This window comes from Gopherus flavomarginatus, chromosome 1 (genome assembly GCF_025201925.1).
Source record: "Gopherus flavomarginatus isolate rGopFla2 chromosome 1, rGopFla2.mat.asm, whole genome shotgun sequence".
Lineage (NCBI taxonomy): Eukaryota > Metazoa > Chordata > Testudines > Testudinidae > Gopherus > Gopherus flavomarginatus.
Genome location: NC_066617.1, coordinates 72108436 through 72120587, shown reverse-complemented (window position 1 = coordinate 72120587; position 12152 = coordinate 72108436). Strand labels below are relative to the sequence as shown.

At 38.6% G+C, this 12152-nt stretch overlaps 1 protein-coding gene across 1 annotated transcript in view; it reads right to left on the bottom strand.

The window, feature by feature from the left end:
- TRHDE (thyrotropin releasing hormone degrading enzyme) overlaps positions 1-12152 on the bottom strand; it is a 336033-nt gene that overhangs the window by 133941 nt on the left and 189940 nt on the right. The window contains exon 6 of the mRNA XM_050934690.1: positions 9021-9158. Coding sequence (XP_050790647.1) covers positions 9021-9158 — 138 coding nt within the window. The remainder of the gene's footprint in view (positions 1-9020; positions 9159-12152) is intronic.

The window sequence follows — 12152 nt, the reverse complement described above, 5'->3', positions numbered from 1 at the left end:
GAGGGGGCTTCTGACCCTAGGGGCCACCAGGGTTCCTGGCGGGGGTCTCAGGGTTTCTGTCCCATGGCAGCACCAGGGCTTGGGACTTTAAACTTGGGGGGAGCGCTAGGAATTGAGGCTTCAAGCCTGTGGCTCTGCTCCAGGTTTCAGTCGGGGAGGGGTGGGAAGCACTGGGGCTTGGGGCTTTAGCTACAGGGGGAGCGCTGGAGCTGAAACCAGTGCTCCTCTCATAGCTAAAGCCCTGAGCCTTGGCACCCCCAGTGGGATTGAAGCTGGGAATGGAGCCATAGGGCTGAAGCCCCAAGCCCCAACACTCTTTCCAGTCTGAAGTCCTGAGCCCTGGTGCTCCTGAGGGTCAGAAGCCCCCTGCACACACACATCCCCGCCTGGAGCCTGACACCTGGGCCCTGCAAATGCATCCTCAAACTGTGATGGCTGAACCGTGAGCCCAAGGGCTAAACCCCGACACAGTACAGTATTTGCTGTTTTTTTGTTTTGATTTTTGTCACTGCTGCTGCCTGATTGATGATTACTGTTCTCACAGGGTGTCCAGTTCACCAGTAAGTCCGTAACTCGGCTGTTCATTTCTTTGAGGTTCTACTGTACTGGCACAGCATTAGTACTCTTCTTGTCTTCTGGAATTTCCTCTATATTCCAAGGTTTATTAAAAATGATCATCAGAAGGACAGAGATCTCCTCAAACAGCTTCTTTATGTCTCTTGGGTGCAAGCTACCCAAGCCTGCTAATTTTAAAATATATTTCCCAAATGGATGTTGACTAACGTCCTCCTTCAGAACTAATGGACTGAAAAGTACTTCACAATCCTCATTTGATATAAGTACAACATCCTGATTCTTTCCAAATACAGAGCAGATATATTATTGAACACTTCTGCCTTTTCTGCATCACTACCATCTCCATCTAGAAATGGGTCTATACCATTGCTAGGATTTCTTTAATTTCTACTATACTTTAAAAAACCCTCTTTCTTATTGTCCTTAGCCCTGACAGCCATTGATTTTTCTCTGATTTCTTTAGCTTCCCTTATCAATTTATACACTTTGTAATTTTTAATTTATATTCATTGCTATCTTTTTTTCTTTTTCCATTTATATGTTGCCTTTGTAATTTCTAATGATTGCCTTCCCTTGACCACTGAGGCAGAATGGGCTTTTAGCCAAAGTTGTATTCTCTTTGAATTGTGGAATCACGGCCTTTTGGCTATCAAATAAACTCTTCTTAAAGAACTCCCAACTTTTATTCACATTTTGCTATCTAAAATTTTCTTCCTACTCAGTTGCACTCATAATTTTCCTTAGCTTTGGATAATTAGGTCTTTTAAACCATCAGGTATATATATATATATATATTACTGGTTGGGATAAGTTTGTTCCTATTCAAGAAAGCACGTAAGCAATTGCATAAGCACTTACTGAACACAGATAGACTTAAGTATGTGCTTAAAATTAAGAAGGTGCTTATGGACTCAATTAAGTAAAGCACTTGAGTATTACCTCATTTTAAGTATGTGTCCATTGGCTCCAGCCCGATAACTCATATACTTCAAAGTTCGGAATATGCTTAAGTACCTTTCTGAGTTGGAAACAAAATGCTTTGCTCCATCTGGGACTGTTTGAGTTTAGATGGCATTCATAACGCAAACAGCTTCATCTAGGATTTTTTTCTCTGGAATGGAATTCTTCCCACTAAAAGTTATTTTCTCTGTACAATGGAATATGAACAAATGGCTTTAGAAGAAACAGTCTGTAGCCTGGGCACTGACCTACTGTGCTGTCTAATCACATAACACACACCATCATAAAAATACGTATAAAGAATATAGTGTCATTCACAGCCGACATCACAGTTAAATTAATCCAGAAGAACAAAAAGCTATCAACTTAGACTACTGAAAGAGACTGGACTGCAAAAGCATCTGGTCAGTATCATAAGTCATTTAAAATAGCTGGGCAGCATCTTATTCTTTTGTTGACTCATCTATCTGAATAATTCAAATAAAACCTGCTTTGCTTTACATCATTATTATCATCAGTTTAAACTGTTAATAAACTGTTTTCATGTGTAAGTAACCATATCATAGATGCATATGGCAACCATGATGTTAAGCGAAGATTATAAATTGATTTGCAGCTTTTGGTCTAAATATGATAGCAACCACTACTTAGATGGCTGGCATAATCAACATTTTTTTCAATGGAAGTGTTTGAATACAGAAGTAAAATGCAAAAAATGCATGGTCATTTCTCCCATTGATCATGCAGACAATACTAGGCAATGTAGCTCTTCCAATGAAATATATTGCCTGGGAATTTTTCCAAAAGAGTCATACTTAATTGTTATGGGTTTAATATCTTCAATTGCTTTACATTCTCTAATGCCAGAACATTCACACACATTACACCATGCAGCTGAGCATTTTCCTTTGAGCAAAAGTTTTGCTACACCTAATTCTCAATATAGTGATTTGTATTTTGGGGGTTTTATGCTTTTATTACTCTCTGTAATATTTCCTTTGCTTATCAAATGCTCCCTCCTTTTACTACTCTGCAGTAGAAAAAAAGCATCGTGCTTTTTAAAAAAGCGCCACAGGAGTAAAACTTTAGAGTAAATGATATGTACAACGGTTTAGAAAAAATAAAGTAAGTGGTTATGGAGTCTGGGGCAGACACTGGTATTACTGAAGTCAATGGAGTCAAATGGATTAACACTGGATTATTATACCCTTTCTTGGATAGCCTCCTCCTTGTTGTGGCTGCCTCTAGACTATCACGCACCTAAATAGCTTTTACAATATATGTATATAGTGACACTCTCTGTTGTATCCAGTCTCTGTCTCCATTGCTCTGACTGCTGTCAGAATCATTACTCTTCTAAGATACTAGGACATACTTAGCTCTAGATTTTCTTGCTAGGCTGTTGGCTATGACTTCAGAATTCTTTACCTGTGCATAGGCTATTTGCCCTGTCCTTTGTGTCCTTCAATACCTTCCTCTGCCCACTGTGTCTGCCCTTCTTCTTCTGTTAGTGGCTAGAGCAACCCTTACTTCTAGCAACTCTGTTTCGGATGCATCTGTCTCAGACTGTCCCAGTTCTGGCTGCTCCGTCTGCGCTACAGCTGTCTTGTTTCACCCTTTTATTATGGCTAGTTGTCCCTCATGTTATTCTCTCTCTCTCTCTCTCTCTCTCTTTCTCTGTTGCTGCAGCTCCCCAGGGCTACATTTCCTGCTGAAAGATATTTCTGGTGCAGAAATGCCACCACTCTTTCTGCTTTGATGTAAAAATCACTCAAATCCTCTCTAGAGTTCAGCAAACTATATTTCCTATGGCGTTTGGGGTATAATCACATGTTCTGCAATTTTAGGGAGGATGTCTTACTTCCAGCTGCATAAGGGAGAGCGAGCCATTCTCTGTTGTGACACGAGAGCTTTACAAGAAGGCTGAATGGATTTTTCTGTTAATACTACTTATGAATAAGCCATTATGACTTTTTGTTCTTCTACATAGGTACTTATGGCTCTAGTGGGAGAGGACACACACATTTTAAGAATCACTAGCACAATGCTTTTGAAATATTCAAACATCATTATCAACATTTCAAGTGGAAACACTGTATTTCATAGCACTGCAGTATTTGTTTCTCTCTGCTTCTGGGCTTAAGTAAATAAATGTCTTCAGAGCTTAATGTTCTTCGCATGTGCAACCACAGAGGACAAAAAAGTGGAAATGAACAATATATTCAGCTCCAAGGCATTTAAAGAGCATAATTTTAATGTTTATCTCTAAGATGCATAAAGGAAAGAGAGAAAGAAGGGCAGACCCTAAAGTTGCAGATGTTAGCTCTTTGTCAAGATGGTGTTTGAGAGAGCTGGATGGTTTTAATTGTATCTAACTCATCTATACAATAGTAATAATAAAGACAAAGACATTTACTGGTTGTCTTTTTGTTAAAGAAAAATTAGATATGAGCAAGTTTTGTCATTTTGTTTCTGAGAAGAGAAGACAGAAGGAGGAAATCCACAAGGCTAACCAGAGGCCACAGGGACTAAAAAGTGGAAATTTTAAAAACTCAAGAAATTGTTTAAAAAATTCCCCACCATACAGAAAAGATACTTTTGTGTAGCAACGAGCAAGTGAAAAGGAGAGGGGGTTTTTTGTTTGTTTTTTTTTAAATGTCAGGAAAGTCCTGTTTTTATCTCTTTGAGGGCCCAATCCAAAACCCATTGAAGTCAATGGAAAGAATCCCAAAGAACGTTGGGATGAAGCATTAAATTAAAAAATGCCAGGAAGTGGCAAAATAGCGACAAAAGAAATATCAGTCATGGTATCCCTTCCCGGTACGCATCAGTATTATCCAATGCCTCATTTTGCAAGCAGGACCAGAAGTCATTTGATGGTATTATCTCAAAGTACCTGCTAAAAGCTATGGGCAAGGCACAATGGGCAAAAATAAAAGATGAGAAGCAGCAACGAGAGAGATAGTGACTAGGGTACATTTTCCTCCAGATTTACAGTCTAAGAATAATTTTTGATATGTAATTTATCATAATATTTATACTGACAGACAGCAGAGAGATAAATGGAAATGAAAATGCTGCCTATTCTTCTAAGAGGCATGTTATTCTGTCTCCTCGCTAGTTCAACTGTTGAACAGTATTTGCACAGAATGCTGCAAAGATGTATGGGAATGAATAAGGAACACAGGGACCTAAAAATTGCCACATCCAGTTTACTATCCTGCCTCCAGTAGTAAAGAGATGCTTATGAGGAAAGTGCAAGAAACCTCGAAGTGGGGAGTTATGGAATAATTTGTCCGGAGGGGACGTTTCTTCCTAGTTTGCATTAATTAGGGTTGATTATATCTGAAATATAGGGATATGTATACTTTTGTTTTGTTTTTTAGTCCTCCACACCTAAAACAGGTCTTCTCTGAGACCAATCCAAAGAAGCAGCTAAACTCGTGTTTTGTTTTAAGCATAATCTGCCTGATGTCACTACTCACATACCTAAAGTGCTTTGCTGGATTGGGTCAGAGTGCTCAGCATCTTGCAGGAGCAAGCCCTGTATGCAACACCTGAGGGACAACTAGGATCCTGGGACGTCTGGAAAACCACCAGAGGAACTCACCCGAGAGATCCACTGGCCTTTGCAACTGTTAAGTTAAAAAAAGGAACCTTTAGAATGTGATAATCTCTATACAATATACAGAATATGTTCTAATCCTCTAAGAAAGCACTATGATCCTATAATGCTGGATCTGCACAAAATAACTAATAATTTACTGATGTGTCCTAGTGTACCATATGTCATTTTAATGCAAATGAAAATTACTTAATGTTTGTAAAGTGCTTTTACGATGAAAAAGTAAGTGCTAAGTATTATATTAACGTAATTATAATCTTAAAATTGGACAAAAATAAACAGTATGAGATATTTTGGACACAGATCTGAGATGACCTTTAGAACCTTTTGAGGTTGAGACATCATTAGCAAACACATGGTAGGAAGATCATTTAAATGAAAAGAATACTTCAGCATGCTGCAAGGTGCTAGCCTTTATGGTCTAATTCATCAATGGTAATTTTCAAAAGCCTGTAAATAACTTACAAGTCTAAATATCATTTTCAAGGATACTGAAAAGGATACTTAGACTCCTGAGTCACTTCAGCACTTTTGAAAATATTACCCTGATTATTTGATTTTTGTGTATTATGTCATATTATAGATATCTCTTTTTCATCCATTAGGTCCTACACACTCAAGATCCTCCACCCTATAAGGCTATTGATGGCAGAGGGCTAAAGTGAGGCCAGACATTTCTGTTGAGTGGGAGTAATTAATAGCTGAAAGAGTGTGTTTCCCCCTTGCTTAGCACAGTATGGGCAGGTGTACACTGGGGGGGGCATCAATCTAAAATACGCAACTTCAGCTACGTGACTAGCATAGCTGAAGTCAAAGTATCTTAGATCGATTTACATCGGGTCCTCACGGCACGGGATTGACATCCGCAGCTCCCTGTGTCGACTCCGCTACCGCTGCTCACTCCAGCAGAGTTACGGAGTCGATGGAAGCGCGTTCCAGGATCTATATATCGCGTCTAGATGAGACGCGATATATCGATCCCTGAAAAATCGATCGCTACCCGCCGATACAGCAGGTAGTCTGGACGTACCCAAAGACTGCAGGATGATATGTAAACACCCTGGAATACAGGGTACTTTGGCTGCTCAGCAGGAGGCATAGGGCCATACTGCTGCTATGCAGTCAGAGTCTGATGTCATGCACCTAGTGAGGCAGAGGGAAAGGGGGCTACAGAAAATGAGAGCATCAGTGAGGTGACTTCCTGGGTTGAATCTCCAGTAGAAGGTTCCTCTCCTTGTCATAAACAGATAGCTAAGGGTTAATGTCTCTTTCACCTAAAGCACCTGACCAGAGGACCAATCAGGAAACCAGATTTTTTCAACTTTGGGTGGAGGGAATTGTGTGTCTGGGGTCTTTGTTGTCTGGCTGCTTTCTCTGAGCTTTGGAGAAGTAGTTCTGTTTTCTAATCTTCTGTTTCTAAGTGTAAGGACCAAGAGATCAGATAGTAAGTTATATGGTTTCTTTTCTTTGGTATTTGCATGAATATAAGTGCTGGAGTGCTTTGATTTGTATTCTTTTTAAATAAGGCTGTTTATTCAATATTCTTTTAAGAAATTGCCCTGTATTGTGTCATCTTAATACAGAGAGACCATTTGTATTTTTTCTTTCTTTTTTATATAAAGCTTTCTTTTAAGACCTGTTGGAGTTTTTCTTTACTTCAGGGAAATTGAGTCTGTACTCACCAGGGAATTGGTGGGAGGAAGAAATCAGGGGAGATCGGTGTGTGTTGAATTGGCTAGCCTGATTTTGCATTCCCTCTGGGGGAATAGGAAAGTCCTTTTTGTTCCAGGACCGGGAACGGAAAGGGGGAGTCACTCTGTTTGGATTCACAGAGCTTGTGTCTGTGTATCTCTCCAGGAGCACCTGGAGGGGGGAAGGGAAAAAGGATTATTTCCCTTTGTTGTGAGACTCAAGGGATTTGGGTCTTGGGGTCCCCAGGGAAGGTTTTTCAGTGGGACCAGAGTGCCCCAAAACACTCTAATTTTTTGGGTGGTGGCAGCAGGTACCAGGTCCAAGCTGGTAACTAAGCTTGGAGGTTTTCATACTAACCCCTATAATTTGGACGCTAAGGTCCAAATCTGGGACTAAGGTTATGATACTCCTATTGCTCGAAAGAAGAATAAACATTTGACCAGAATATGAACTGGCTGCAAAACCCACATTCTTTACAATTTGTCTAAGATTATATTTTCCATGAAAATGTTCTGTTTGCAAAGCACGTATTAAATTGTAAGATGTAAATGAATTACATGAACTGATAACTATGTGATTTATTTAAAACAATATAGTTTCTGTATTAATTGATCTGAAGGTACATTACAAAAATATACTTCCTCTACATGGCTACTTAATACATAGAATTTGGAGACTGGAAGTGTTTTTTCCACTTGGTACTTTGGCATTTCATGCTTTTAAGTCTCTACCTTCATTTGATGTGGGATTGAAAATGGATTAGAGATGTAAGCTAAATGGACTTGTCATATATCTTCAGTAATTCATACCTAAACTAAAGAGTTTATCTGATTTTTTTAATTAAAACTGTTTTTGTTTTGTGTACCTCTAATATCACTGCAGGAAAACATCATTTTTATCAAGATTCGGAAACAGGATTTGAACTTCGTCAAAGTCTTTGAATCAGATATAGGAGAATCAGTGGCTTATAAATTGTTTACTGTTATATTAAATATATTCAGAGAAAAAAATCAGTCCTAGCTCCTGAGTGCAACCCCCCACTGAAGTCAACAGAAACTATGTCTATGTAACAGAGGGAAATTTTTCCCAGTTGCTTTGTGTTGCGTTAAATGATGTACCAAAATATGCTCTCTTAAAAGTAAAAATCATACTATAATACCAAAAAGATGATAGCCCTGAAATGTTCGATTCCAATATTCAGATACAAGGGATGATCATGCCCCAGGTACAACTCAAAAGGCAGTGGCTTGGTTGAGTTGCAGAAAATAGATCAGGATACCAATAGCATATTAACCCCCTGCTTGCTGCAGAGCTGCTCTCTGCAGGCCTCTGTCCATGGAAGCACTTAGGATTGTTCTGTGAGCAGTGGCAGGGCAGTGGAGGGAGAGGGATGTGACAAGTAGATCCAGGACTGCACAAGTCCACTAGCCACAGAGGTTACTGAAACGCAGAGGCTGTAATAGCAGCTGTGGATTGGCTCCAGAGTCTGGGGAAAGGGAAGATTCCACTGCTCACAGAGCAACCCTGAGTAAAGTCTGTTTACATGGGCTCCCATGGCAGATGATCTGGGCTACTGTGCCAATTCTATTTCCAATGCCCAAAGTGCCAATTGAATGCCATTTCTGGCATACAGAACCCTCTCTCTATCTCCTTTTCAAACATAAAGACTGTCCCTGATTTCAGTACATATTTTCTCATCATTCTATGCATGCCAGTTTCCTTCTTCTCAACAGCGAGCTTTCACAGTGAGATTTCTTTAACTCAAAAAATGCGAAGTTTTCCTATAAGTAAAACAATAAAACCATCCCAGTTTATTTCAATGGGAATTGGAGACACCTTAAGAGTTTTCTCTAGATTCCCATCAGGGCAGGGACTGAGCCTCTTTCTGCACTTTTAAAACACCTAGCACAATTTGGACTCTGCAACAATCTAAGTAATATATATATACTAATAGTTTTGTATTGCAGAACTCTGAAAACTCACAGCTTTATTTATATAATTTGCTAACAATGAAGGTGTTGAACCTGTAAACCCCAAAACATCCCACACTATTTTTGGTTTCCTATCTAGTAATTTCTGTAGTATGTACCTTTTTCCAAGAGTGCATAAACTTTACAAATGTAACATGTTATTTTAACACTACTACTGAAATATCCACTACTCCCACCTTTTTGTAGGCGATCCAGTCAAACACCCTGTCAATGTCTGTGGCTCGCTGCACCTCCTGTGATACTGGATGTGAACTGGCCAAGCCGTCGAGCAGCATTACTTCATGTAGGACATCTGTCAGAAATCTCTGCTTTTCCTGAAATACAGTACATGCAATAATATCATGGACAGCTGTACATTTACGACTATATGGAAATAACGAACATCAATCAGAGACTCACAGGCTCAGCAGCCTTCCTTACTCAGACCTGCTAAAGTAAGTCCGTATGGTCTGGTTGTCATTCACAGTAAACCCTACTAATTCCTGAATTAAAACCAACTGGAATCAGTTTTAATTGTGTGTACTGTGGAACCCACTGATTTGTGATTTTGGTTGCTGTGAAAGTCTATTTAACAGAAATTAAAATAAAGACCATTAAATTATTTTAAAAGCATGTAAAAGTGTAAATGCCAATTCAGACAAAAGTGATATTCTACTTACAGTGAAATTACTGGAGTAAAAAAGAAGTTTTCAATCACAAAAATAAATGGATATTAAGATTTGCAGAGTTCTTCTTATCCATAGACCTCAAAATGCTTCACAAAGGTGGGTAAAAATAATTATAACCACTTTACAGATGAAGAATTTGTGGCACAGAGAGGTGAAGTGACTTGTTCAAGTTCCCACTACAAACTGTACATTTAATCTGTAAAGCTCCAAGTGCTCCATAGACTTCATCTAATTAATTCTCAAATCATCTTTATGAAGACAAGAAATATTATTAGCCCAGTCTTACATGCGGGGAAACTGGCACAAAAAAATTAAATGACTTGTTTAAGGTTAGAAAGCAAGTCAATGATAGGTGACCATCCAATTAATATCCAGTGGATGAATTTGTTTTCATCTCCACCATAAATGTATATTATAAATATATGTCAGAACCACTGCAGATTTAAACTGGCAGTAAAGTTTACTAAATGTCCATGTACTAAATGTCCACATGTGGACTACGAGCACTCTCTTTCATGGTTCAGTTCGGGACACTTTCTTCAACTGAGGAATTTAATGCCCTTAAAGTTACACCAGTGTTGATGCCTCTGCTCCACAACCTTTTGTCAGCAAAGGAATCAACTCCATCTGCTCAGGTTTTCAAGCCAGGTATAAATGAGAAAGGTGATTTTAAAAGTATTGTTAATTACAGTTTAAATATTTTTTTCTGAAATGATATATTTTAATGTTTATCTCTATTACAAAAGTTGTTGAACTGCTGTTGACCTAGTGGCATAATCTTAGGGATCTCCTGGGAGCATGGCATTTTTAAAGAGTCACTTTGATATACACAGATAAAATAACCACATGACTACATAATGTATTCTGAGCTTAATTTCATGTGTAGAAAGGTTTTGGTACCAATGTGTTAATTTAAATTATAAAACAGCTGAAAAGCTGTTTCAATGCAGATCCATCTGGAAATAAACCTTTATGTTAACATTCGTCAAGGTACAAGAAATGTACCTTGAGCTGATTATATATTCAAGCAATTAAAAACATTGGATACAAGAAAACCAATTACCCAATACATACTTAGTGTTTCAGGTAGCCATATTAGGTAGAGTTTATGAAAGGAAATGTAATCTCTTGTTCACATTATCTTTCATTTTAGAATTTCTAGAGTCATAAACAGTTAGGTGCTGGTACCTTTATAAACAGAAAAACTCAACACCATCTCAGAAGGGCGAGTAGGGATGAAATTCAGTCAAATTCAGGAGAAAACAGTTAAAGTGCAGGGATCATAAACCTCTTGGTCACAGCTGGCTCACTTTCAGGCAATACTGGATTCCCTGTCTGTTCGGTCAACCACGGGTTTTTTAGTTAATCCAGATTGAACACATTTCCAAAATTAAGTTTGGAAATCATGATTACCAAAGATTTGTTCAGGTGAGTTTTGAACATGTAGAATTTGGTATGAATTCATTAAGAAGTGACAATAGGGTGTCAGTCACATGATTAGGTTATAACAACCTTGAATCAAGTAGATAAGCAGATAGCAATCTAGGAAATTTTAAGGTGAGGTTATAACAAGATGAATAAAAGGTGTAAAAAGGAAATGTTATGTTTGTTTCTTAGCTCACATCTTGATAAGGCAAAAAGGTATAGTTTTGAATCCTGTCAGTCAGAATTAAAGCAGACTAACATTGCTGAGGCATGTTAACTGGTCGCATTATAACTTAAGCGCAAACAGGGATAGAAGCCAGAGATCTAACATGCTTTCAGACATGTTAGCCTGCATCTTAATGAGCGTAAAGAGGTTTTTTCAATCACATTAGAACTCTTGACATTCTTCTTGTATCAAACAAAAAACAGGTATACAATATATTTTAGGGTTGTCAAGTTGGTATGCAGACTGAGGAGGCACCAGGAAACTGAAATGGAACAAGTAGTATGAATTGGAATCAGCTTAATTACCATGTTACTTTAACACTATAGCTCCTATTAGATAAAGTTATATTAGTGTTGTACCTAGCTGTGAGTAACCTTGAATGCACCAAAATCATTAATACTAAATTTTGGAGAAAAGGGGACTTTCCTTTCCCCTGCAGTGTGTTAAATAAGATAGTATTGGTCTGTTTCAACATGACATCTATAGGACCATGGAAGCAGCTAACAGGCACTGTTGAGAACCAAGTAGAAAATCAACATGTTATAAGGTCAGTGAGCTATGAATGTGGTGGGTGAGAGGGCTATGACTTAACATAGAACAATTACAAAATATAGTTTAAGATTACTCTCTTCTGAGAACGTTCAACTTGGATAAAAAATACTGCACTCAATTTCTCATTGCCTGTGAACCCTGTACAGAAAAAAAGAACGTGGAATTCTGCACACTGCCAAGAATGCAGAGTTTTCCTCAGATTACCTAGTCTCTGTTTGTTGCATGACTCTGTGCGAATATGCTGCAAAGACAACTGGAGCTATGCATGGAAAGTGTTAGTTACCCTATATGAGGACAGGGCTGCATGGTAGAACAGGGATGACAGCAGAAACTTGGAAGAGGGTTAGAACTCTACAGGGCCAGTACCAGGACAGCAGAAGGTTGCTGAAATAAGTGGAGTACTACCACTGTATTCTCCAAAGCTAGACAAAAAACAA